This window comes from Podarcis tiliguerta (genome assembly GCF_965153285.1).
Source record: "Podarcis tiliguerta genome assembly, chromosome: 13".
Classification (NCBI taxonomy): Eukaryota; Metazoa; Chordata; class Lepidosauria; order Squamata; family Lacertidae; genus Podarcis; species Podarcis tiliguerta.
Genome location: NC_139546.1, coordinates 34031889 through 34056974, shown reverse-complemented (window position 1 = coordinate 34056974; position 25086 = coordinate 34031889). Strand labels below are relative to the sequence as shown.

General features: G+C 47.5%; 2 protein-coding genes across 5 annotated transcripts in view; one reads left to right on the top strand and one right to left on the bottom strand.

Moving 5' to 3' along the window:
• The window catches only part of LOC310663563 (excitatory amino acid transporter 2-like), a 28106-nt gene extending 14236 nt beyond the window's left edge, over positions 1-13870 (top strand). For all 4 annotated transcript variants that reach the window (XM_083411538.1, XM_083411537.1, XM_083411539.1 and 1 more), the window contains 9 exons: positions 2221-2373; positions 3752-4002; positions 4131-4308; positions 5319-5445; positions 7341-7574; positions 8574-8768; positions 9394-9528; positions 10376-10589; positions 12728-13870. In XM_083411538.1, coding sequence (XP_083267664.1) covers positions 2221-2373; positions 3752-4002; positions 4131-4308; positions 5319-5445; positions 7341-7574; positions 8574-8768; positions 9394-9528; positions 10376-10589; positions 12728-12823 — 1583 coding nt within the window. In that variant the 3' untranslated portion in view covers positions 12824-13870. The remainder of the gene's footprint in view (positions 1-2220; positions 2374-3751; positions 4003-4130; positions 4309-5318; positions 5446-7340; positions 7575-8573; positions 8769-9393; positions 9529-10375; positions 10590-12727) is intronic.
• A 1848-nt stretch (positions 13871-15718) lies between these two features.
• On the bottom strand, positions 15719-24792 carry GFY (golgi associated olfactory signaling regulator). The gene is made up of 4 exons (XM_083411549.1): positions 24695-24792; positions 20600-21025; positions 18128-18304; positions 15719-17193 (listed from the first exon to the last, which is right to left on the bottom strand). The coding sequence occupies exons 2-4, from the start codon at positions 20997-20999 to the stop codon at positions 16928-16930; spliced, it is 843 nt and encodes a 280-aa protein (XP_083267675.1). The 5' UTR covers positions 21000-21025; positions 24695-24792; the 3' UTR covers positions 15719-16927.
• Positions 24793-25086: the final 294 nt, after the last annotated feature.

The window sequence follows — 25086 nt, the reverse complement described above, 5'->3', positions numbered from 1 at the left end:
CTTTATTCATATTTTTTTTCCAGGATACCTGCATGTGCATAATACCACACCATGTGCGATATCTGGTTCAAAATGCAGACCCTTTGCATTATGCATTCATAATACCCTTCCCTATTTGGATTTCTCTGTCGCCCCTCACCTTTCCTACCCGTGGCTAAAATAAATTTTCATGCACCCTTGCCAAACCTCTAGACGTAGTTCAGAATAAAACCTACAGCTCTGGACCAGTTTCTCTGATTTATACGGTTCGTTTTGAACGTCGTTTCATTGGGCAAGAGAACCCATGGGTTTCAATGCAACAACAACAATGAAAAGACCTCCAGTAAGGAAGTTTAATAAGGGGGTCTCTGCAGCACTGGATCTAATAAGTAGGATCAGGAGAGGGTTGGTTTATTGCCCTTCCTTCCCTCCCAGCTGTCCTGACTTTGCCCTTTTTTTTGCAATTTTTATCCTGGATCTTTTCCCAGCGAGGATTCGGGGGCGTGAACCCCTGTAGCCTGGCGTTACTCCAAGTAGGACACTGACTCTGTGAACAGATCCCATGAAAAGATCCTGTTTTCACCAAACGGTTTAGAAATTGGTATCATCGTGATCCTGCCCTGAATGCTTGAATTTAGCACACCCACACAGCATCTAGAGCAGCAGCGGTTCGGCTTTGCGTGGGGGGCGGTATCTGTGCACTACAGTCGCGAGCCAGTTTCAGATAGTTTTGCAAACTGAACGGACCACTTTCTGTCCTGTGCATTTAATGGCATCTCGATGTGCCAATTTTAGCAGGTGGCAAGTGGCCACTCAGGAATCCAGGCACTCATTTCCATTAAACGCCCTCACACACACACACACACACAGTTGTCACCCCCACACCCAACATTCAGTCAGCATTCCATGACCACTGAGCTCGCTCAGCCCTAATTGTTGTTATTATTTATTTCATGAAATTCATACACTGCTTGATTGTAAACAACAACCTCAAAGTGGTTTACTAAAGATAAAACAGTAAAACCAAGAAACAAATCACAGTTATATTTTTAAAAGTTAAAACACTAAAACAGATGGAAATTACCTCACTGAATTTGGTGGGATAGCTTGGATAGCTCAGTTGGCTAGAGCGTGGTGCTGACAACGCCAAAGTTGCAGATTCGGTCCCCATATTGGACAGCTGCATATTCCCGGGGTTGGACTAGATGATCCTCAGTGTCCCTTCCAACTCCACAATTCTATGATTCCTCCCAGGTAAGTGTTTAATGGGACAGTGGTCTTAGACTCTGACGTAATCGATTTATCAGGGGGTCCATCTTTAGAGATTATTATTATTATTAATGATTAGCTTTCTGAGGGAAAGCCTCCCCGCTCCATTGGCTCCACCCCCTGGCACAGCCCAAGTCCCAGCCTGTATCCCCTCTTGCCAAATCAGGATGCAAGCTAGGATCCAGTTCATGATAGATTGGGGGGGGGGGGCAAGGCTTCTGCCACACACACACACACACACACACACACACAGAGCACCTATCAGGAAGGGCATGGCAGTTCCAGTTCCCACATCGGGGCCCCAGTGAAGCCTCTGCCATCCCTCAATGCCGCCGCACCAAGAGGGGTGAGCAGACATGTGGTAAATGGGGTCTGTGGTAAATGAAAGACCTACATTGGCTCCCAGTACGTTTCTGAGCACAATTCAAAGTGTTGGTGTTGACCTTTAAAGCCCTAAACAGCCTCGGTCCAGTATACCTGAAGGAGCGTGTCCACCCCCATCGTTCTGCCCAGACACTGAGGTCCAGCGCTGAGGGCCTTCTGGCGGTTCCCTCACGTCAAGAAGCCAAGTTACAGGGAACCAGCCAGAGGGCCTTCTCGGTAGTGGCACCCGCCCAGTGGAACACCTTCCCACCAGATGTACCAGACTTTTAGAAGACATCTGAAGGCAGCCCTGTTTAGGGAAGCTTTTAATGTTTAATAGGTTATTGTATTTTAATATTCGGTTAATATTATTATTATTATTTTATGGTCACAGGAATTACTTTATTTACTTCTCTGTCCTGCTACATTTGGGGGGACTCTCCTTCTCATTAGGCTGCATGGGACCTTGGACATCTACCCCAAAGCCCAACCCTAGTGCTACCACTGATAAGGGGCCCCCTGTTGATAAAGAGCCTAATCCTGCTGACAACCTGGTGGCAGCTACTTCTGAAGTATCCTGGGACTTTGTCTTTTTTCTCTTCGTTTCAGGAGTGATTTTGGGATCTCTGTTTGGAAGTCTCCTGAGGTTGCTCCCACCTCTCGACAGCGACCTGATCATGCTCATTTCTTTTCCTGGGGACATCCTTATGCGCATGTTGAAAATGCTGATCTTGCCTCTTGTGATATCCAGTCTCATTTCAGGTGAGGGGGGGGGAGGGGGGAGAAATGGCTCCAGATCCCAAACCTCAGGAGTGGGGTGCTAGCCTCTGTATAGCTTAGCTGGCCTTCCAAGAAATTGGGTTTTCGCTGAAAAGAACAAGGAACCAATTGTGAAACTGTGGGGGAAATGATATCCAATGTGAGTTCATAAGAGCCCCCCATGCCTTGAAAGAATGTAAGAAAGAATGTGGGAAAGGTTGGAAGGATCGGTCAATTTCATTTCTCTCAGTTTCGCCTTTTCCTAGTCTTAAATTCAATTCTCCACACTTCTGCAATAACGAAAAATCATCAGAAAATTTAGAGCAAATTTATCCTAATAAGTACATTTTCATAAGCAGTTTTGACTAGCAAACATATTTTTGCAAGCTATTCCCCCTAATTTAATGCATTTCTGTATGTTATATTTGTAGGAGGAAAATATCAGTCCCTGTGTGACTTAAATAACAAAAGAATCAGCTTGGTGCACAGATTCAAAACACAGGGATAAAGTCACTCTCCAGCAGACAAGAGCCCCCAGGATGAGAGTTTAAGCTCACAAAAGTCAAGCAGCATTATAGCATTAGGAATATAGGTTGTTAGACCCTTTTGTCCTGTTTAGTTGCATACAGCACTTCACCCGTTTTCTACTCCTCTTGCAATGACCAGAGCACACGCTGTTAAGTAAATCTAAAATGTTTTACTTACAAAATGTTCCAAAGGTCAAATTCATGCATTTATCCTAGTAGCAGCAAGGTGAACACAGGCAGAACACTCTTGGGTAGAAAACACAGACAGCTTAAAATATGTGTTCTAAGCTTGCAGTTGGCTTAGACACATCTTCCTTGGTCAGTTAAATGGCATGGAGAGAGTGAGAGAAAGAGAAGCTGCTTAACTTCCTCCCTCATGGAGGTGAGAGGGCATGACCTCATGCAGATCTGTTCTTTTATTGTATGCTCATTATCTCATGAGCTCTTCCATGCGCTCTGGCACTCATCACGGTGTTCCGTGCACCAGAAGCAGTTTAGTCATGCTGGCCACATGACCTGGAAAGCTGTCTGCGGACAAACACTGGCTCCTTTGGCCTGAAAGCGGAGATGAGCACCACAGCCCATAATCGAATTTGACTGGACTTAACCATCAGGGGTCCTATACCTTTAGCTATCCCAGTGTACGGCTCATCATGAGCAGGAGGAGGAAGCTGGTCCCACTCCATGAGGCACCATTCTGCAACTGCCTCCTCTCCTTCCAACTTTTATTTTCTTTGCGACTCTCTGTTTGGTCTGTCCACCTCTTACGAACTTCCATGGAGGATGGGCTTAGGCAGGGTGGCCTCTCTCCGTTCCTTGACCCCGTAACCTCTTGTGATGTGTTTTGTGAGCAGGTCTGGCCGGCCTCGATGCCAAATCCAGCGGGCGCATGGGCACTCGCGCCATGGTTTATTACATGTCCACCACTGTGGTGGCGGCCATATTGGGCGTCATTCTGGTCTTGTCTATCCACCCCGGCAACCCAAAACTCAAGAAATCCCCCACGGTGGTGACTAGGAACGAGGAAGTCTCCAGTTTGGACGCTTTTCTGGACTTGATCAGGAATCTGTTCCCCGAAAACCTGGTCCAAGCCTGTTTCCAGCAGGTAACGCACATAGCAGATGTATGGCTCAGGGAGGCAAAGGCCGGCAGGGCCTGGAATAGTGGTTTGGCAGTGGTTGGTTGCTTCCAAACCGCCCTCTCCACCTATCATGCCACCTCTTTCTCACACAGATCCAAACCGTCTCGACGAAGATCCCTGTGCCCCCGGTTGTGGTCCGTAAGGAAAATGTGAGTCAGATAGTCCACGCCAGTGGGTCAGTGCTCAACACCACCATCACGGAGGTCAACGTGGGTCCCAGCACCGTGACCCAGAAGCAGCTGGAGTTCAAGGCTGGAATGAACGTTTTGGGTGAGCCTTTGGTCAAGAGCAAAACTGGAAGAGCTCAGCAGAGAGGCTGGAAGCAAATATGGAGGGTGCTGTAGACAAACAACTCACGCAGTCATAGCCACGCCACATGGAATCATTTTTAAATTTTAAAACTATATATGCATGCTTTTAGAATGTCCTCCGGCATGCATGCTATTCATGCAGCAGAATGAAGTGGTAGAAGCCTGAGATGGTGGGAATTAAGGACTGTACCACTACAGGCTGCAGGTAGAGGATGGCATTTTATTCCCCAGGGGAAAAACTCCCTGCCAAAACCACACAAACAAGAGGAGAGGGGGTGGACCCAGGACATCAGGAGGAAAGGTTTGGTCTCAACCTTCTCTTTGCTGTGAGTGCTTTCTGCTTTAGGTTGTTTCTTTATAGTATGGGAGCATTCGCAACTGTGATCTCCCCTCTGCTTTCTGAAATGGTACTGCCCATTCTGCCACCTGGGAATTGGGACACCTTCCTCTCCATGTGTAGACAAGGCCTTAGATATTTACATTTTGATTGTGTGGTTTTTAAAATTGTGCCCTCCCCACTGTTAATTGGGCAGTACATTAATTCAAAAGCAAATAAATAAAATAAGGGAGGGGTAGAAAAGGACAGGAGAAGAAATTGAGTTTGGCACATTAATACTTAATCCTTTTTTTGGCCTTCAAAAGTCATTGGTTAAGACTCGTTTTTACATGTTTTACATGTTATTTCAATTTTTCAGATTTGAAATTTGAAATTTTCAAACTCAACATTGTTTTGACATTTCTGTTTTCAATTTTGAAATTTAGCATTTTTAATAATAAACATAAATTAAGCACATCTCTCCTCCTCCTACCTGCATCTGGTGTGCAGGTAAGAGATGAGAGGTAGGCGGGTTTGTGTGTTTTTAACTGCTCATTCAGTGTCCTGTATTGGGGAGACAGAGCACAGGGTTGGCGAGAGATCCCTCCTTCTCTCTGACTCCCCCTTTCTCTCCTCACCCCCCTCCCTTGCAGGTTTGATTGGCTTCTTCATTGCCTTTGGCATTTGCATGGGGAAGATGGGCGAGCAGGCTAAGCCCATGGCCGACTTCTTCAACATCCTCAACGAGATCATCATGAAGCTGGTCTCTATGATCATGTGGTAAGAGAGACTCACATACAGATATGCAACCTAGAGATTAATTTCTTTTTAAAAAAAAAATCAGTGCCATTTTCCTTGTAAGTATGGAAGCAAGAACTATAGTCCTGTGGGTTTATTGCTGTTGGGTTTTTTTGCCATCAGAGATAGCAACAGCAAAATCATTATTTGAATGCTGAGCCTTACGTAGCCAAAATGGCATTATTTACGTGTAAGAGGGAGGTAATGTTGTTGTTGTTTAGTCGTTTAGTCGTGTCCGACTCTTCGTGACCCCCTGGACCAGAGCACGCTAGGCACTCTTCCACTGCCTCCCGCAGTTTGGTCATACTCATGCTGGTAGCTTCGAGAACACTGTCCAACCATCTCGTCCTCTGTCATCCCCTTCTCCTTGTGCCCTCCATCTTTCCCAACATCCGGGTCTTTTCCAGGGAGTCTTCTCTTCTCATGAGGTGGCCAAAGTATTGGAGCCTCAGCTTCAGGGTCTGTCCTTCCAGTGAGCACTCAGGGCTGATTTCCTTAAGAATGGAGAGGTTTGATCTTCTTGCAGTCCATGGGACTCTCAAGAGTCTCCTCCAGCACCATAATTCAAAAGCATCAATTCTTTGGCGATCAGCCTTCTTTATGGTCCAGCTCTCACTTCCATACATCACTACTGGGAAAACCATAGCTTTAACTATATGGTCCGTATAGTTAAGAGGGAGGTAATAGCAGATTTTAAAAAGCTTGGGTGGAGACTCCTAAAATAAGAAGTGAGTGTGCTCATTGGCCACAGAACACTGAGCAGCATCTGATTGGCTTGAGGGAAACCAGCCAGGGTGTGGGAGAGGGATTAGTCTGGAATAGAGTGCCCTGCAAAGGGCATGGCTGGCTGGAACCCTAAAGGAGGAGACCTCCACAAAGAAGTGTTGAGTTGCAGGTCACACTTGTACCTGGTTATTTCCAAACATACAAGTCGAGCAGGCTGTGCCAGGCACCCAGAAAGTGCTTGTCTTTAAAGCAGGTGTTGGAAGCTTCTAAAGCAGTGTTTCCCAACCTGCGGGTCCCCAGATGTTGTTGGACTACAACTCCCATCATTCCTAGCCAGCATGACCAGTGGTCAGGGATGATGGGAGTTGTAGTCCAAAAACATCTGGGGACCCACAGGTTGAGAAACACTGTAAAGGCAGTGATCAAATGGGGGGGAATTAGGGGACCCTTTTCGAAACACACTCAACTAACCACTAATTCCCTCCCCCCCATGCCCTTCCACTAATGGGGCCATCATGAAAGATAGGGAGGCCTTGATCCCTCTGACTCCAGCCCCCCTATTAATTCAAGCACCACCCAGACGTAGAAATGAGTTCCTGTATCTCCATGTACAACTCCCCCATGTGGTGAGAGCTGGGAGGGGGTGTAGACTAGAGGAACATGCGAAGCAACAAAGGATTCCCAGGGGTTGAAGTAGCCCCAGCTGTCCAGCCTAGCCATCAAGGCTTCCTACTCTGGATGGGATTTTACCTGAGCAATGGTGCTTCTCTCACTGCTTCCTCACCAGCCTGACTCATCTCTGCCTCTTGGCTTCCCTCCTCGCCTGCTTCTGCCCCTGCTCTGATTCTGGACTGCTCTCTGCCGCAGGCTCTTCCTGCTCACTAAACCCTGTTGCTTCTTCAGCTTCCAACATCAGTCTTCTCCCTTTGACCACTCATCGTTGTCCCACCACTAATCCCCTGACTCTGAGCCTTTTTCCCTCGGGGCTCCCCAGCTGGTGCCTCCCACCATTCCTCTGTGTCTAGCTAGTCCACGACAATGGCCATACCTGTTTCCTGTGGGAGGGAGTTCCGTAGTCTATCTGTGCGCTGCTCATTCGGCTGGTGCGACCGCATCTGACAGTCTTCTGAACGTCCCCTTCCTCAATGTAGGTACTCTCCGTTTGGCATCGCTTCCCTCATCTGCGGCAAGATTGCCGGTATCAAAGACCTGGAGATGGTGGCCCGTCAGCTGGGCATGTACATGGTGACGGTCATTGTGGGGCTGGTCATCCACGGTGCTATGGTGCTGCCCCTCATCTTCTTCGTCATCACACGCCAGAACCCCTTCCTTTTCTACGCTGGCATCTTCCAGGCCTGGATTACGGCTCTTGGCACAGCCTCCAGGTACGGGCAGCTCTCGCGTGGCTTCCTTTTTAGCAGACACTGTTTATGTGGTGATGGACATTTCATTTATCTGCTCACTTGGGAAAATTAATAGACCACATAATTAATTTTTTTTAAAAAACAAAGCAAAACCTCTATGTGGTTTACATAAAATAGTATTTATTTTTAAAAAAAATACTTACCAGTTAAGCATTTTGTTAATTTATGAACTTGGGTGTATGTTGGCAGGGGTTTATGGAACATGTTCAGGGTGTGTGTGTATATATAGTTTTTTGTTATTTATTTATTTATTTATTTATAGCCTTTATAGGGAAGTTTAGGGAAGTTTTAAATGTCTGATGTTTTATCGTGTTTTTAATATTCTGTTGGGTGCCACCCAGAGTGGCTGGGGAGACCCAGCCAGATGGGCGAGGTATATATAATAAAATTATTATTATTATTATTATTATTATTATTATTATTATTATTATTATTCCTCCTCATGGAATGTTTTCAGTCCCAGAGCAAGGGAATAAAGTTAATGCAAACGAACAGAGAAAAATAGTAGAAAAAAAGATTTCAAAAAGACATATAAACAGGACCCATAGACAACTAAGAAATTGTGTCATACGCTAAACGAGCAGAATTACAAGAACGTAAGTTAGTATTTCCCATTAAACAAAATATGGGCCTCAAGGTCAGCAGGCAGTGATGGGTGGGTGGCTTGCTGGCCTCCCCTGTTTCTCTTCTTGCCAGGCAGCGTTCAGGGAGGAATTCCTCAGGATCGAATTCCTCTCTTTGGAGAAAGAGGAGCAGCCAACCTCAGCAGCAGCCATGTTACTCAAATTAAATATGGATTGGGCCTTTAGAATTGTCGGCTACAGGGTGTGCAAACAATGCGTCCAGATACGGGTGAATGAGGAGGTAGGGGAGTTTTGGAGAAATTACGTATAGACATGCAGCTTTTAAAATCACTTTTCCCTATGTCCCTGCTACCCCGCTGCCTCCTTTGCATGCCAGCGCCGGGACGCTGCCTGTCACTTTCCGCTGCCTTGAGGAGAACTTGAAAATCGACAAGCGGGTGACCCGCTTTGTGCTGCCCATTGGGGCCACCATAAACATGGACGGCACTGCTCTCTACGAGGCTGTGGCAGCCATCTTCATTGCACAGATGAACAGCATACACTTAGATGGCGGACAGATCGCAACAGTCAGGTGAGGAGACTCGGTAGGCCTGTGGTTTACCCCCCCCCCATGAGCCGGCTGGTGCCCAGGTCAGATGTAACTCACCCCAAGGTGGGGAGAGTCAATCCCATTTCACATACAAAGTTGCCCACTTATTAAGCAGTTCGGCAGAGCCCTTGTTTGCAGCCTTCAGAAAAGTAGTAGTGGCAGAGTGCAGGGCCTTTTTGGTTGTGGCACCAGGGTTGTGGAATTCCCTCCAGAAAAGATTTGTATAGCTTCTTTGCTACGGGGCTTTTGTATTTGATCCATTAAAGCTAGCACTGTACCAAAGTATTTGTCCAAGACTCTTTTCCACAGTTTTGGTGGGCAAAAACATCCCCAAATGTTCTTACCATGTCAGACCACTGGTCCATTTAGCCCTCTTTCAGACCGGGGTCTCTCCCAGCCCTACCTGTGGATGCAGAGGATCGAACCTGGGACCTTCTGCATGCCAAGCAGGTGCTCTGGCCCTGAGCTACAGCTGCCTCCCGCAGTTAGGTTGCTTATTTTAATAATGGCTTTGTTTACTTGTTTTAAATTTTGCAAGCTGCTTTGATGCTCTGCGGCCTATAAATGTGAACGAACATCTCATTTCTCTCCCTTTCTGTTCCCACAGCCTAACAGCCACATTGGCTAGTGTAGGGGCAGCCAGTATACCCAGTGCAGGGCTGGTCACCATGCTTTTAATCCTGACAGCTGTGGGACTCCCAACCCAGGACATCAGCCTCCTCATTGCTGTGGACTGGCTACTGTGAGTGACGTCAAGGGCAGGGGGTTGGTCTGGGAAAGCGGTAGTGGAGTGTGGTCAAACCACAACATCAATGTCCCCCTTCAAGGTCATTAAAAAAAAAAACCACCCACGATACGGCTGAGAGACAGTGCAGTATAGCCAGGGTTCATAATCCCCACTCATCTGTGAAGCTCTCATTTGGCGACCTTGAACCACTCACAGCCTCTCAGCCTAACATACCTTCCAAGGTTGTTGTGCAAATAAAATGGGAAGGGGAAGAACCTCATCCATTACCTTTTTATCTCCTCAGGCATTAATTTGTTTATTTACTTTTAGAAAAATGTGTGGAATTTGCATATGTTAATTTATACCTATAGAGGCGGTCACACACAATCCTGCTTTCAGTACCGCTCACGCCTGCAAAAGTTGCAGGGTGGTCATACTGCTTCATTTCCAGTCCTTGCCTATTTCTGCCAAAGTCCCATTAACTTGCACAGGCCTGGCCCAAGTGCGAGGCAATATGATGTGGGTTTTTCTGTGAAGCAGCTCCTTCAAGAGAGGTCTTCTCTTCCTGGAAGGCTGTCCAACGGACAGAGAGCTCCAGCGATGGCAAAACGTAATGACCACACATGCAAGCAGATAGGTGGGAAGCGAAGGCAATGATAGGCCTTGACTATGTGACTCTAACCCAGGCTTCCTCAACCTCGGCCCTCCAGACGTTTTTTGAGACTACAATTCCCATCATCCCTGACCACTGGTCCTGCTAGGTAGGGATCATGGGAGTTGTAGGCCAAATAATCTGGAGGGCTGAGGTTGAGGAAGCCTGCTCTAACCCCCTCCTCCCTGTTTTCCTCCCTCCTCCTTGCAGGGACCGCATGAGGACCTCCATCAACGTGGTAGGCGACTCCTTTGGTGCCGGCATCGTCCATTTCCTCTCCCAGAAAGAGTTGGCCCTCATTGACGGAAGGGGAGAGGAGCTTGAGACAGACCCCACTACCCTTAAGCTGCAGGCTCTGGCCAATCACCAGGAGGGCTCCATCGGATCTGGCTACACCGTCTTGCCCAGCCAGGATGAGGAAGAGGTGAGGAGGAGAACGTTCCCAGTGAATGTTCAGTGGGCCTGGGAGAAGCCGACAGTCACTGGGGACATAAGAACATCTGGACATGAGAGCTGAGCCCACACAGCTCAGAATAGTCTTCCTTCAGGCACAATGGTAAAGGTAAAGGTAAAGGGACCCCTGACCATTAGGTCCAGTCGTGGCCGACTCTGGGGTTGCGGCGCTCATCTCGCTTTATTGGCCAAGGGAGCCGGCGTACAGCTTCCGGGTCATGTGGCCAGCATGACTAAGCCACTTCTGGCGAACCAGAGCAGCTCACGGAAACGCCATTTACCTTCCCACCGGAGCGGTACCTATTTATCTACTTGCACTTTGACGTGCTTTCAAACTGCTAGGTTGGCAGAAGCAGGGACCAAGCAACGGGAGCTCACCCCGTCATGGGGATTCGAACCACCGACCTTCTGATCAGGAAGTCCTAGGCTCTGTGGTTTAACCCACAGCGCCACCCGCGTCCCTTAGGCACAATGGTCATGGGCACAATGGTAGTGGGCTTCTATTCTCATGCCTACTGTGTCTGTATGTAACAGGGAACCATTGTGGTGCTGAGGGCCAGATCTAGATTCAGAGCAGGGCCTTTTTAGTGCTGGCCTCTTTGGTTTTGAATCCCATCTCTGGGTAAATCCACAGTGCAAGGGCATTGCTGGCCCGGCAGTCGGCATTTTGAGAAGCCCCAAGCATAAGGCTAGCAATACGATTCTTTCTGCCATTCCCACCAGATGAGGGGATAAGGAGGAACCTGCATCCACAGGGACCTCTGCGTAGGAGAGAAGTCCCTCTCTCGCAGCAAATGTCTGCTAAAAGCAGCTTCCTCCCCTCTCCCTGCATGCCTGGAAAAATGAAACGGGGCTGTTTGCTTTCACTAAAGTGAGGCAGGAAGAGGTCTCTCTTTAATGGTGACAGCAGCTCCAATGAAAAGCAGAGCCTTCAAGGAGATATGTTTGTAAAGGGGCACAGAAAGCTCCAAGTTTTAATTTTCTTCGATTTTTTCTTATACATCTTGTTCACACATGCTGTGATCCTCTGGGAGTGAGTGCGCCTGAGTGAACAAACCCAGTGAGTCCTATTGGTGCTCAGTTTTGCATCATGGACTGGGAGGGGAAAGGTCCTTCCCTTTGCTTCAACCTACTGCCTTGATTATAGTGGGGGGGGGGCTGAATACCTGCTTTTGAGAAGGGGCAAATCACTTTTTCCTCTTCACTATTTCCATCCCTGTGTATCTCTGTGGCCCTTTCTACCTGGTTGCATTCCAACTCCCATCCTCCCTGGTCATGTTGGTTGTGGCTGATGGGAGTCGGCGCCCAACAACATTCAGAAGTCCACAGGCTCCCCAATCCTGCTGTACGTGATCCCCCAAACCTCTTAGGGTGCTGCGTTTGCTGCCTTCTCCGCCCTCTTTTTCTCTAAGCTGTTTGCTGTAAGCCTTTATTCACAAGGAAGATAATCTTTGAGCCCCGTCGACCTACCTTTCCGTTGTTACCTGTAACTCTGAGCCAAGACTTGATGTGAGCCAGGGGTCAGGAACGTTGTCTGGATTTAGCCGCGGGGCGTGTGAAGTAAGGTGAACCCCTGGGCATGTGCAAAGTTAATTTCTCTCATCACTGGGTTTAACATAGCCAATTCACTTCTGTGTTACAAGCTAAAGACACGCAGTGGAAATCCTTTCCGTTCCAAAATGGGCTTTAGCTCCAGCGCCTTTTCAGAAAAAAGTATAACCGTGGAAGTTCTGCTGCATGCAAATCAAGCTAATTAGATAAACTTTTCCTGGTTTGCAATATCGAGGGCAGGATCTGAATTTGCTCGCTGCTTGGCAGAGACTCCTGCTTGTTTTAAGAAGCCCAAGCCAGTTCAGGGGAGAGAATTCAACAGGTATTTTGCTCTTCCCCGCATTAGTGTGCTTGCATTGCTTTGCTGTGCTCCCTGCCATGCAGATTTTAGTAGCACAGGAGCTTCTGCGAAGGAAAAGCCCCCGGAATCCTTGTTTGCTGATCAAAGGGATTTAGAGAGATTTCAGCACAGAAGTCTAGACACCAAACAAACACACTCACACATGCCCAGATAATAAATAATAATCCAACAACCCCCCCCATTTTTTCTGCTTCCAGCTTCCAGAAAAAATGGATGCGGCGTCGCAGTATAGTGAGAAGGATGAGGAGGAGCCTGATGAAGAGGAGGAAGAGAAGAAAAAGGAAGAAGAATAAGCACCTTTCCCCCCACTCACTTCACACACAAACATACACACACTGGTAGATGCTGCCAGCATCGGCAACACAGATGGGGGCGGGAGGAATGGCAGGGGCCACCAAACTGATTTGATTATTATCTTTACGAATATATGGAAGGCTGGTCCATTCAGGTGCATGGGTCAACTGCCCCACCCACCTCATTCTGCCTTCAGCCTGCCCCTACCCCTACCCCAACACCTGTCTTCCTGCTTAACAACCAGTCCAGGAGGAGCCACTGCCTGTCCGTTTCCTCCTCTTTCTTCTCACTGTTGCCCTTTGTATAACTCAGCAGGAGAAGGACGGGGACAAAACTAGAATTAGTTGGCTCCGCCCGCCATTGGCTCTGTGGCGCCACCTACTGTTGGGCTCCCTGCCTTCCGCCCAACCATTCCCAAGGAGCACTAGTTCCACAGTTCATACCTGAACCCGCTTTTTGCAGCAACCTCAGCTGTGAATGAGAGATACCTGGATAACTTAAACAGCCACACACAGAGAGACACAGCTGCTGTATCTACGCATTGTCTTGTACGTGTGTGTGTGTGTACACATATACATAGACTTGTATATTTTTTTGCACATACCTTTTGTAGATTGCTTGGGGGTGGGAAGTGGGGATCTATTTTTCTTACACAGCCACATTCCACCCTTGAGATTCTTGTAGGATATAGAAATCTGCCTTATACCAGGTCAGACTGTTTTGCCCATCTAGCCCCATCTAGCCTGTTCTGACTGGCAGCAGCTCTCCAGAGTCTCTAGCCGAGAACGGTCTTTCCTATCACTTCCTATCTGTTCATGTTAACTAGAGAGGTCAGGACAGAGCTTTCCACCTTCTACACTCAAAGCATGTGTTCTGCCACTGAGGTTTGCACCCCAATTCCCTTCACGTGCATCTATCTGTTCATTCACCTTCAGAGACCGAGCGTGTGATTTGGAGCTTCTGGGCTCTGCCATGAACCGAGGCAAGCCTTGTTGTTTCCCTTCTCCCATCTGTAAAATGGAAATAATAATTCTGGGCCAATTTTGCAGGATCGTATCGTGAGCTTTATGCAGAGAATGTATGTGAAGCGCTTTGAGCACTTTGGGGGAAAATACTATATAAATACTAAGTATTATTACTATTATTATCTTCATGCATATCCACCCTCCCTCTCACAGAGTGTCATAGACATTTAGCACCCTAGAGTGGAAGAGCCCCATTGGATCAGTTCCACCCTGTCCCACAACAGGGTAAAATTCACATATATACCAAATGCCTGTCTTTCCTTCTCTGGAAAACTGCCAGCAAATAACACTTCACACATGCTTTGGGCAACTTCTGTCATTGACAAAACTGCCCTCGTAAATGAGGAAATCTTATCCTCTTCTAGTTTCTTCAGGTATTTTTCAGGCCTCCATTGCCTCACAATCGTTACCTCCTTCATTGACCGTGAGAGCTCTATATAACCTTCCTGCCTCTGTTAAAAACAACACCCAATGCCAAATGATCTATTGACAATCTGTTGTTTTATTTTCCAAACTGGGTACATTTTAGTCTAGGAATCTTCTGCTAGTTTGCTGTTTTTTAACTAAAGAGCTTTCCTAATCCCAAACAGCTATGTAACTGAGACCTAAGGTTGGGCAAGCAGCTCTTGCAAGGCCTTGGAGAGATCTGAGCTATTCAGAAGCTCGGATTCGATAAAGTTATCCTAATTAACTTGCAGAAGAGCTGAACTCCGTTTCCATGTTCTCAGCTCCCAAGGTGTGTATACACCTTAATGAACCCATTATGAAACTGAACAGAACAGAGGCAAGGTTGGGTCGTATCTGAAAGTAGAAGGCAGGCTGGTCAATCTATGGAAAGAGCGGTCGTCTCAGTGGGTTTTGGCCAAGATCTGTCCCACTTTGTTCCCACAAGTGCTTTACTGTTTTGCCCACAGTCTGAAAGGTAAGCAATCCCTCACCCGTCTTAACTGCTCTTCAGACAGCACACTGTAAATCGCCCTGCACGTTTCTCTTAAAAAGAGGGTACAAAAACTGGCGCATATGCAACAATGCCAACTCGACCAAACGTTTCTGGAGTAATTCTGAATTCCTTTCCCATCCAATAACTGCAGCTTTGCCATTCACTATTTTGCAATGCCTTCTGGCTCTTACAGCATTAACCCCAACTGGGGGTGATGAAATGTAAAAAAATAATAATCATGGGGAATCATTGACAGGTGTGCCAGTGGTAAAGGAATACATTTGCTCCTTGTTCCCACCTCTACCCTACAGCAACTAGAAATGCATTTTGGAGAGAGCCTGACCTAGCCTTTGCACATCTCACTATTGCAGGGCAGTCGGGGGGAAGCAAGCACAATGGGAGTGCTCAGGCCTTGGGGGCAGGAGGAACATCAGCTGCACTGGTTCTGAGCTACAGGAAGGAGAGCTGTACCTATCTCAGGGGAGGTGGAAGAGAGAGTTAGAGAGACAGAACAGATTGGAGAGAGATGGGGAGGGAGGGAAAGAAGGAGACGCCGTCTGTCTGTCGGGCTTAAGAAGCCGAAAGCCAGGAATTTAATCAATGTCTGGGGACTGGCAGGAGGTGATGACGCAGAGCGAGGCTTCGTCAGTATGGATTCAGCTAGCTGGCCTAATCCAGCACAATGGCTCTCTCCCCCTGCCTAGCAGTCTGGCAAAAAGGGGAGTGAGATTTTGTGTGTACGCACAATGGGCCGAGATATATATTTTGTGCGTGTGCATTTTTTAAATATCAGATTGAGGTTATGCAAGGTCATGCAATACATTTACTTTCAAATTACTTGGTTAGCTCACGGTTAAAGGTTAAGGAACTTTACACATCAGGCTTCTTGCGGTTTAACTCTTCCACCCCTTGTCAGGAGCAGACCCACCAGGCAAGGATGGGATATTTGACCCCATGTTGCCATCTAGTGTTTAGCTTGAGAGTTACAGCTTTTGCCTGGATTTATTTTGGCAAGACTATGGTCACACGCCACAAATGGTTGTTACAGGGTAAGGTTGCCAACTGACTAGAAAAGCAACAGCAGATCTAGACAGGCTTGCTCACGTGCTTTTACCAGCAGACTGGAGGTGCCGCAATCAGCTGGTGAGGCTTATCACATCATGGATATAAGCCATATTGCCGGATGTTGACAAATCAAGCTTATTTCAGAGAAACTGCCATGGCAGCTGATGGCAGCATAAGCAACGAAATCTTGGGGCACCTTAAAGAAGGCATTAGATCAGGCTACTGTGAAAGACACAGCTGCAGCAGCTGGTTAAAAAGTTGGCAGCCCTATTCCTAAAGATTGGAAGCTTCCCCCTATCAATGCATGAAGTTCAGGAGGCTAGAGTACCTTTAAGCATGTGCAGAGTGCACTTCCCAAAAGCCAGTCTCTATGCTTTCAAGGTTTGGACAGGGATTTGTTTTTTTCATTTATTTAGAAAGTGAAGCTTCCTATTTGGGTTTCCATGTCTCTATTTATTTAAAATATTTCCGCCTTTCCATACATATTCTCACATTGACTTACAACACCTCGCATTAAAGACACGTATCACATATTTTTTTAAAAAAAATGCAATGAAATATAACTGGCAGCATTAAAAACCAGCTATGCAGACGAGGATCCACTACTGTGAGAATGCCTACCTCACTTCCAAAACTGGGGGCACCTGGAGATAGGCTGTGCTCTATAGCACATTGCAAGATCTGCTTTGTGTTTGCTTTTACTAGGAAGCTGAGCTCCACCAATCAGAGCAAGGAACAAAGTGGTGACTTGGGGTGTGGGGTGGAGATGCAGTCAGCTACTTCCTGCACCCATAACCCATGCAGGGGGAGAATATATCAAAAATTCCAACCAGCATCTGCATTTCTACAGATCAGGACTTCTAAAAAAAAAATTTCTATATTTGGGAAAGGGGTGGATTTTTTCTCATTACTTTTTTGGGGAGCCAATCTACCGCAAATTCTCCAGCAGCAGCCTATCAGTAAATAGGCTGTCCTACCTTCTGCCTAACCCTGGCCTAGAGAATTCAGTCTGCAGGAGTGGGGAGAGGGATTTGCACGTAGCCCATATTTTTTTCTGGAAAGGGTCCAGAGCCTCAGATGAAATTCCCAGTGCGCAGGTTGGCTGGGGACAGGCACTCCAGCTTCACAGGGCTTGCTTGGGGCTGCTTGGAGTCTTGTCCCGCCTCGGAAGACGCCAGCTTCCCTGGCGACCCATCGAGAGCAGACGGGGGTTGCTTGAGAGCTGGGATCGAGAGGGTCTGGATTGGCTGAGGCTGGGCTTGGGAGGCGGTTGGGTAGACGTAACCGTCAGTCTCGTAGAAGAACCAGTCATAATCCTTTGGGCTGTCCAGGAAAAGGGCTAGGAAGAAAAGGGGGGGGGGAGTAAGAAATAAATCCATCCATGGACCATTGCATCACATGACCATGTCAGGTGCCACTTGAAGTTGCTTAACACTGAGCCAATCTGTTTTGCCTGGTATTGGCTGACTGCCAAAAAGGAAATATTTTTCAACACCTGTTAGCTGCAACTGGGGGGGAAGGGTCTTTTCAGTGGTGGCCCCTTATTTAGGCAATTCTCTTCCTAGGGAGACTCACTTGACACCCACATCAACGTGTTTCATTTCTCGAGGCTTCTATTACTCAGGTCGTCATCTTATTCAGTTATTGTCACTGGTGGTCTATTTGTTGTTTCTTTTTACTTATTTACCTTACAATTGTTTGTGGGTTAAACCACCCTGCTCATCTTTGCCCTGAAGGGTACCATTCAAGTAACCTATTACGTTAAGAAAAAATACATAGGCAGACCATGCAACACTTCCAAATTAAGCTGGAGATCCCGGAATTACAGAAGCCAATCCTGGCTTCTGTTTGGATATAGGAATGTCCCATTGGTGGCTTCTGCCAGAGCGCTGGACCAGAAGACACTCGTTTTTTGGCCTTGCGAGACCAAAAAATGGATGTATTTTGGTCTCTTGGGACCAAATAAAGGAGCATCCCAATTTTGGTCTGCAAGATGTTGGAGGGTATTCAGGGTTAACCAGTGATGATCTTCCCCAGCTGTGAAGAACCTTGAGATGTTCTTGGATTCCCATCAGCCCCCACCAGCACAGCCAATAGCCAAGGATGATGGGGACTGCAGTCCAATCACAGGTTCTCCATCCTGATCTTTCCCTTTCAACAATGCAGACAGGCGGCTGGTATCAAAGCATCGTCCAGCTGCCTGCACTGCTCTCCTCAATCCTAGCCCACCAGGTCCCACTCACTCTCCTTCCCAAAGACCACCCATCGCTTACCAGGGTCATCAAATCCATCCTCATACAAGCGATGGTGGGAAAACGGTTCTTTCTTGGATCCTCGGCTGTAGGCACAATAGACCCCGATGAAGAGGCAGAGTAGCAGGCCGCAGCCAGCGAGAAACAGCCCCATGGCGTGGGTAGCTGCGGTGTGGGCTTCCCCAGCTGACGGTTGCCCTGTGTAAGAAGGAAGAATGATATCACATGGTCCACACTAGGGATGGAGGAGAGGTCCCATCCACATTCAAAGCCAAACCTATTAAGTCCTCACTTTATGAAACAATAAAGGTAAAGGTAAAGGTACCCCTGCCCATACGGGCCAGTCTTGACAGACTCTAGGGTTGTGCGCTCATCTCACTCTAGAGGCCGGGAGCCAGCGCTGTCCGCAGACACTTCCGGGTCACGTGGCCAGCGTGACAAGCTGCATCTGGTGAGCCAGCGCAGCACACAGAACGCCGTTTACCTTCCTGCTAGTAAGCGGTCCCTATTTATCTACTTGCACCCGAGAGTGCTTTCAAACTGCTAGGTTGGCAGGCGCTGGGACCGAGCGACGGGAGCGCACCCCGCCGCGGGGATTCGAACCACCGACCTTTCGATCGGCAAGCCCTAGGCGCTGAGGCTTTAACCCACAGCGCCACCCGCGTCCCATATGAAACAATACACAAACCAAAATGCAGATCTCCTCAGAAGTTTGCACTTCTCGCAATTTCGCAATGCAGTCCTCAAAGTTTGCAGCAATGTTTGTGTGTGTGTAAAGTATCCATGAAAATGAAAGTGTTAGTGGGGCAGGGAAAATACAAAATGCATTATATTTGGGGGAATTGCTTTGCAAAAACGCGAATGTTAGTCAAAGCTGCATATAAAGATGTGTTTCTCAGAAAGAAAAATTGCACTAAAAAGATGATGAATTTTCGTAAGGATTTTTCATTAAAAACACATGCACACAAATGCCTGAAAAATGTGGAGAACTGAATTTAAGACTGGGAAAATGAGAAACGGAGAGAAACTGGAATGAAAAGATCTTTCTTATCCCTAGCCCACACAGAGAGCTTCGTGGGAAGCATGGACATGTCTCCTACTTTACGAAACGCAGTCCTCACTTCTAAGGCGTCTTCTATGAAACAGAGGAGCCAGTCCTAGCAAGCCTCCCGTGTCAAGGAACAATCAGGAGGGTGTGACATGGAAATGGCCCCATGGGCCAAGCTGAGACCCATGCAGAGTCTCACTAGGCCCACAAGCAGAAAGTTCCCCGTTCCTTTCTCTCTTTGAAGGGTTCTCTCATCCAGGTCAAGTTTAAGACTGCAAGACAATAAGTTGCCTTGAAATTGCCGGGTAACAGTTAGCACCCGGTAAGCAGGCTGAACAGGCAGTCACCCAGGTCACCTTCTCTACTATGGTGAGATTTATAGATCTATAGAGTTGAAAGGGACCCCCAGGGACATCTAGTCCAACCCCTGCAATGCAGGAACCCCGCCCACAATCATCCCTGGGTGGGCTCAAACTACCAACCTTCTGGTTAACAGCCAGACGCACTGACCCAGATCATAGCTGTCAACTTTCCCCCCTTTTTAAGGAAAATTCCCTTATTCCAAATAGGATTCCTCACAAAAAAAAGGGGGAAAGTTGACAGCTATGACCCAGATGTATTGCATTTCTATTTAAATAATAGCAATTATTTTTAATACTGCATCTATCCATATAAGTCAGCAGGCGTGTGCAGTTTTTATGCAAACCTGTATCCTCGTTTGTCCACTTTCTTGACAATGCACTTCATTTGGGCTACATGTGAGCAGCCAAGCTAGGCCTCATCTGCATTTAAAGCAGTATCATGCCACCTGAAACAGTCATGGCTTCCCCCAGAGAATCCTGGGAACTGTAGTTTGTTAAGGCTGCTGAGAGTTGTCAGGAGACCCCTATTCCCCTTACAGTGCTGCCGTTCCCAGAGGGTTGAACAGTCAATCCCTCTTCCCAGGGAACTCATACAATTGTAGCTCTCTGAGGGGAATAGGGGTCTCCTCTCAGGGTGCTTAACAAACTGCAGCTCCCAGGATTCATTGGAGGAAGCTATGACTGTTTAAAGTGGTATGATGCTGCTTTAAATCCATAGTGCGGATGGGGCCTGAGTCTGGGTCTAGCCCATTCTAACCCCAATTTTACAGATTTCGCAACTGAGGCTGATGGATGCCAGCTTGCTTAGGGTCACCCAAAAGCCACAAGTTCTCCCAGGTCCATGATTTCATGCTGGTCTGTGAGCTACTCGACCCCAGCACCCTTCTGGAGAATCCAGGACTGGAATTGCAATCAACTAATCCCTCCACAAAACCCCACACAGGCATAGGAAGATGCCTCGTCCTCCAGCCCTACCAGGCAAGGCCAAGGATTGAACCTGAGGCCTTCTGCTTGCAAAGCAGACGTTCTACCCATGATTCACAGCCCTTCCCCTGTCTGAAAGCCCAGGAGAAGCACCTTCACCTTTGGGTTTCATCAGCATAATGGCCACTCCCTGAGCTGCAGTCTCCCATTGCTGACTTCCACCAGACTCCTCGATGTCAGCCTCAGGAAACTTGAATGGAGCAGCCTCCATCTTCTCTTCAGGAAGCCTGGGCTTCTCTGTCTGTGGGCTGGAGACCGAAGGCTCCTTGTGCTCCTGGTCCTGCTGCGCCAGGGAAGGTTTGGGTGAAGATGTCGCGTCAGTGGCGTCTGATGTGGGGCTTTGAGTGGATTCGGGGGATGTTTGTGGGGTGGAGGACCAGGTGGTGGGGAGAGGGGAAGGAGAGGAGAAAAGGGGCGTGCTGGGAGCTTCGTCGGTGGTAGCGTGGCTTGCACCCAGGAACAGCAGCAGCAGGCAAGCGAGAAGGTGGTTCAGATCCATTTTCAAACTGCCAGACCAGGGAGTCTCTGCAGAGGAAGATAAAATGCTGACCTGTGGCACAATACAAACTGAGGAGACCTTCCACACATAAACCCAGGAGTGCAAGTGGGACATCCGTGGAACAGAAAGCCATGACCACCCACAAAGACCGAGGCCACCTCCAGACCATCCCTGTTTTGTGGGAGGGACTCAATCGCAGACCAGAAATGTAGGTTTGCATTAGTCAGATTTATTTGTTGAAAACCTTTGGTGGTCACAAAAATACAAGCAGTACAGGAGTGAACAGAAAGCAGATGGTCTCCACCAGTGCACAGGACCCCGTGATGGAGGGTGAAATTCTGTCTGGTCTGCTGAACTGCTAAGGGGACCATTGAAACCTGATATGTAGCATAGTACATATAGTACATATGAACCTACCTGGACCCAGAGATCATCTTCTGAGGCCTTCCTTCATGTGCCTCCTCCTCAAGAGGTCAGGAGGGTGGCAACACAAGAACGGGCCTTCTCTGCAGTGGCTCCCCATCTGTGGAATGCTCTCCCCAGGGAAGTTTGCCTAGGGCCTTCACTATGCACCTTAAGGCACAAGGCAAAAACCGTCCTTTTTAACCAGGCCTTTGGTTGACCTGATTTACATCCTATGCCCTTTTAAAATGTGTTTTTTTTGGGGGGGGGGCTATTGGGTTGTTGTTTTTATTTTTATTAGGTATTTTATGGTTTTATATATTGATTTTATTCTGTGTATAATAAGAATAATAGCGACATATCCCCATCCACCAAGAAATAACAGTTTTTCTCCCTATTGTCCAAAAACTCTGTGCAGAGGCTTGGCATGCGCCTGTCATGTAAGGTATAGCTTGAGCACTAGTTTATCCCAAAAGAAACTCAAAACACGATAGCTTACACATGGTGGGGGACCAGCGGGTGGCGAGGCTGAAAGTTGTAGGTGCAACAAGAAGAGGCACACAAAGCCATGCAGAGCACCAAGTCTCCCACCACTTGTGCTAGGAAGCCTGATCGTTGAGACCCTAGCAAATGCAACCTACACAGGTGCAAAACCTCTTCTCGGTTCCATGAGGACTAGAACCTTGAGCATCTTAGCAAGTCATCTTAGCAAGGATACGTATGTTGCCACCAATGTCACACATATGCAAAATGTGTCTGACATTTATCTGAAGAAATGGCAGGGGCGGACCTTTGTAATGTGACGTCCTGTGGGAGGCCAAAATTTGACACACACACCCTCCCAGCCCTCATGATGCCTTCCCAAAGCTGGGTAAGGGAGGTGCCAGGCTTTGGGAAGGAGGTGTGAGGCTCTGGCAGGGTCCTAGAGCCCTTCCAACTCCTTCCCAAAACTGGCCAAGCATTTCTAGGCTTTAGGAACGCGGCAGGAAGGTGATCCCTTGGTGCAGGGGAACCGGTCACGTTGCCCTAAATCCACTTCTGGTAAGCGGGGGAGCTGAGACCCTCAGTCCTGCCAGACGTCCAGCAATCTCACAAACAGCATGGTATTTTAAAAACAGGAGCTGGGGATTCAGGCCACCTAGATAACCCTGCACTCTAACTGCAGACCTGCAAGGCCCTGCAAAGTTCCTTGGGGCTTAAGGAAATGCACTCTGCTCATTCTCAGAGGCGCTCTTCACTGGCATGTTTCCTGGCCAAGCATTTGCCATTGAAACAGCTTCCCCAGTCCAAGCGCAGGATCCAATTGAGCCCGGCTGCCCACAAGCCCTCAAGGATAACCCTGAGCAACAAATCTTTCCTTTCACAGCCACCTCTGACAAAGCTGTGGCACAACCCTAGATACGCAACAGCGGGTCAAACTCTCTTGTGTGTCAACGTGGTCCACAGGGAAGCCCTTGTTTACAGCTCTCTTGACTGCTGATCATTCCCCCATCATCATCAAGCAAACACAATTTTACTTGTAAGAGCCATTTGACAAAGCAGAGTGATTTTGGAGACCTTGTTGCAAGGCGGATGCTATTCTGACGGGAGCAAAGAGATATTGCATAAAGAAGATGGAAGGCACAGCCACCCACCCTCAAATGCTCCTTGGCCATTCCTTCAGTCGAAAAGGATTGCAGGATTGTAGCTCACACCTGCACCATACTTTTAAAGCACCTTTATGCCACTTTCACAGTCATGACTTCTTTCACAGTTTATCCTGGGAACTCTAGTTTGTTAAGAGTGCTGATAGTGGTTAAGAGACCCCTCACAGAGCGACAACACCCAGCTCCCTTAACAAACTACAGTTCCCAGAATTATTTGGGGGAAAGCGCTGTTAAATGTATTCTGTGGACGTTCTGAGGGAGCCTGCCACTGCCTGCAAACTACACAATGGGGCAAACAGCAAGACCTCTTTATTCTCCCAAGCTTTCAATGCAGATTAAACCATTGGCCCTAGGGTTTCCAGCTGATTGGTTTACTCTGCTCTTGACTAATATAATTTGAAAATTGGGCTGTTTTCCTGTTCTTGTTGTTGTTGTTTGCAAGCTGGCTTGAGTTTGCTTTACCAAAAGAAAAGGCACATTGTGGATTCTTAACACATACACAGACATAACCTAAATGCAGAGTCTGCATTTAAAACTGGAACGTTACTGTGCGATACAGAAAGCATGAGGAAAGGACCCCATTATAAAGCTGTAGAGTGTGTATGTTATCTATCCATGTAGGTTTATTCTATGCTTTACAGCAAACCTGTGGACCTGCTAGAAGCTGCCGGGACTACAACTCCCATTGTCCCTGACCTTTGGCAGTGCTGGCTGTGGCTGGTAGGAGTTGCAATTCCACCACTTCCGAAGAGTTTAACAAGGATGCATTGGGAGATATTTAATCAAAAAGTTGGCATAGCATAAGGAAGGGCTGCTGGATCAGGCCAATGGCTTGTCTAGTCCAGCATCCTGTTTTCAGGAGCCAAGCAGATGCCTGTGGGAAACCAGGAAGCAAGACCTAAACACAAGAGACCCTCCCGCTCCTGCCGTTTCCAGCAAGTGATATTCAGAATAATGGCTAGTAGCCTTCTCCTCCACGAATCTGCCTAATCTTCTTTTAAAGCCATCACTGTCCTGCGATGATGAGTTCTACAGTTTCACTGTTTGCTGTGTTTTACAAACTTCTACCACGTCACCTAATTTCGCCTTTTCTCTAAACTAAAAAAATCCCCCAAGTGACAACCTTTCTGCATAAAGGAGTTATGCCCTTCCCTTCATCATCTTGGTTGCCCTTTTCTGAATCTCAGATGGGTAAACATTTAAATACAGTGGTACCTCGGGTTACAGACGCTTCAGGTTACAGATGCTTCAGGTTACAGATTCTGCTAACCCAGAAATAGTACCTCGGGTTAAGAACTTTGCTTCCGGATGAGAACAGAAATCGTGTGGTGGTGGCACAGCGGCAGCGGGAGGCCCCATTAGCTAAAGTGGTACCTCAGGTTAAGAACAGTTTCAGGTTAAGAATGGACCTCCAGAACAAATTAAGTTCTTAACCCAAGGTACCACTGGAAATGAATTTCCTAAAAAGTAGGAGGCTAACAAATAACATTCAAGAGGTATTTTTATTTATTTATTTTTAAGTGAAACCAGCTGAAAATTACCAAGCTCCTCCTGGTAGAGGATTTGTAGATAGCCGAACTCTTTCTGTTAGGTTTGCTTTTCGAAAGGCATAACAAACAAGAAGAAAAGTCATTAAGATTTACCTACCATCCAGTGTTGGTTAAGGAGGGGTCTCCTGTTTGGACGCTCGCCCAAGGAAGGGGAATAGAGAGCGGTGATGCTCAAAGGAACCGCTTGCCACTAAATGCAACAACATAGGAGCAGAATGAGAGGCCCCACCCGAAACATCTTCACTCCCCACAAGGGATAGAAACAGCTAACAAAACACAAGCCCCAGGAGAGGCCAACTTAGCAACACGGTTGTAGCAAACGCTGCATCCCTTTTATGAAGGGCTGGAAGTAGCAGCTGTCAGAGTTCAGTCTGGAGGGTCAAATGTTAGCTCTAATGTTGTGCCTCCCTTATTCAGAAATGAAGATTTAGAAACGCACACCCACATTTTGAAAGCAAGGGGAAATTGATTCCTTTTTTAAAAAAAAAG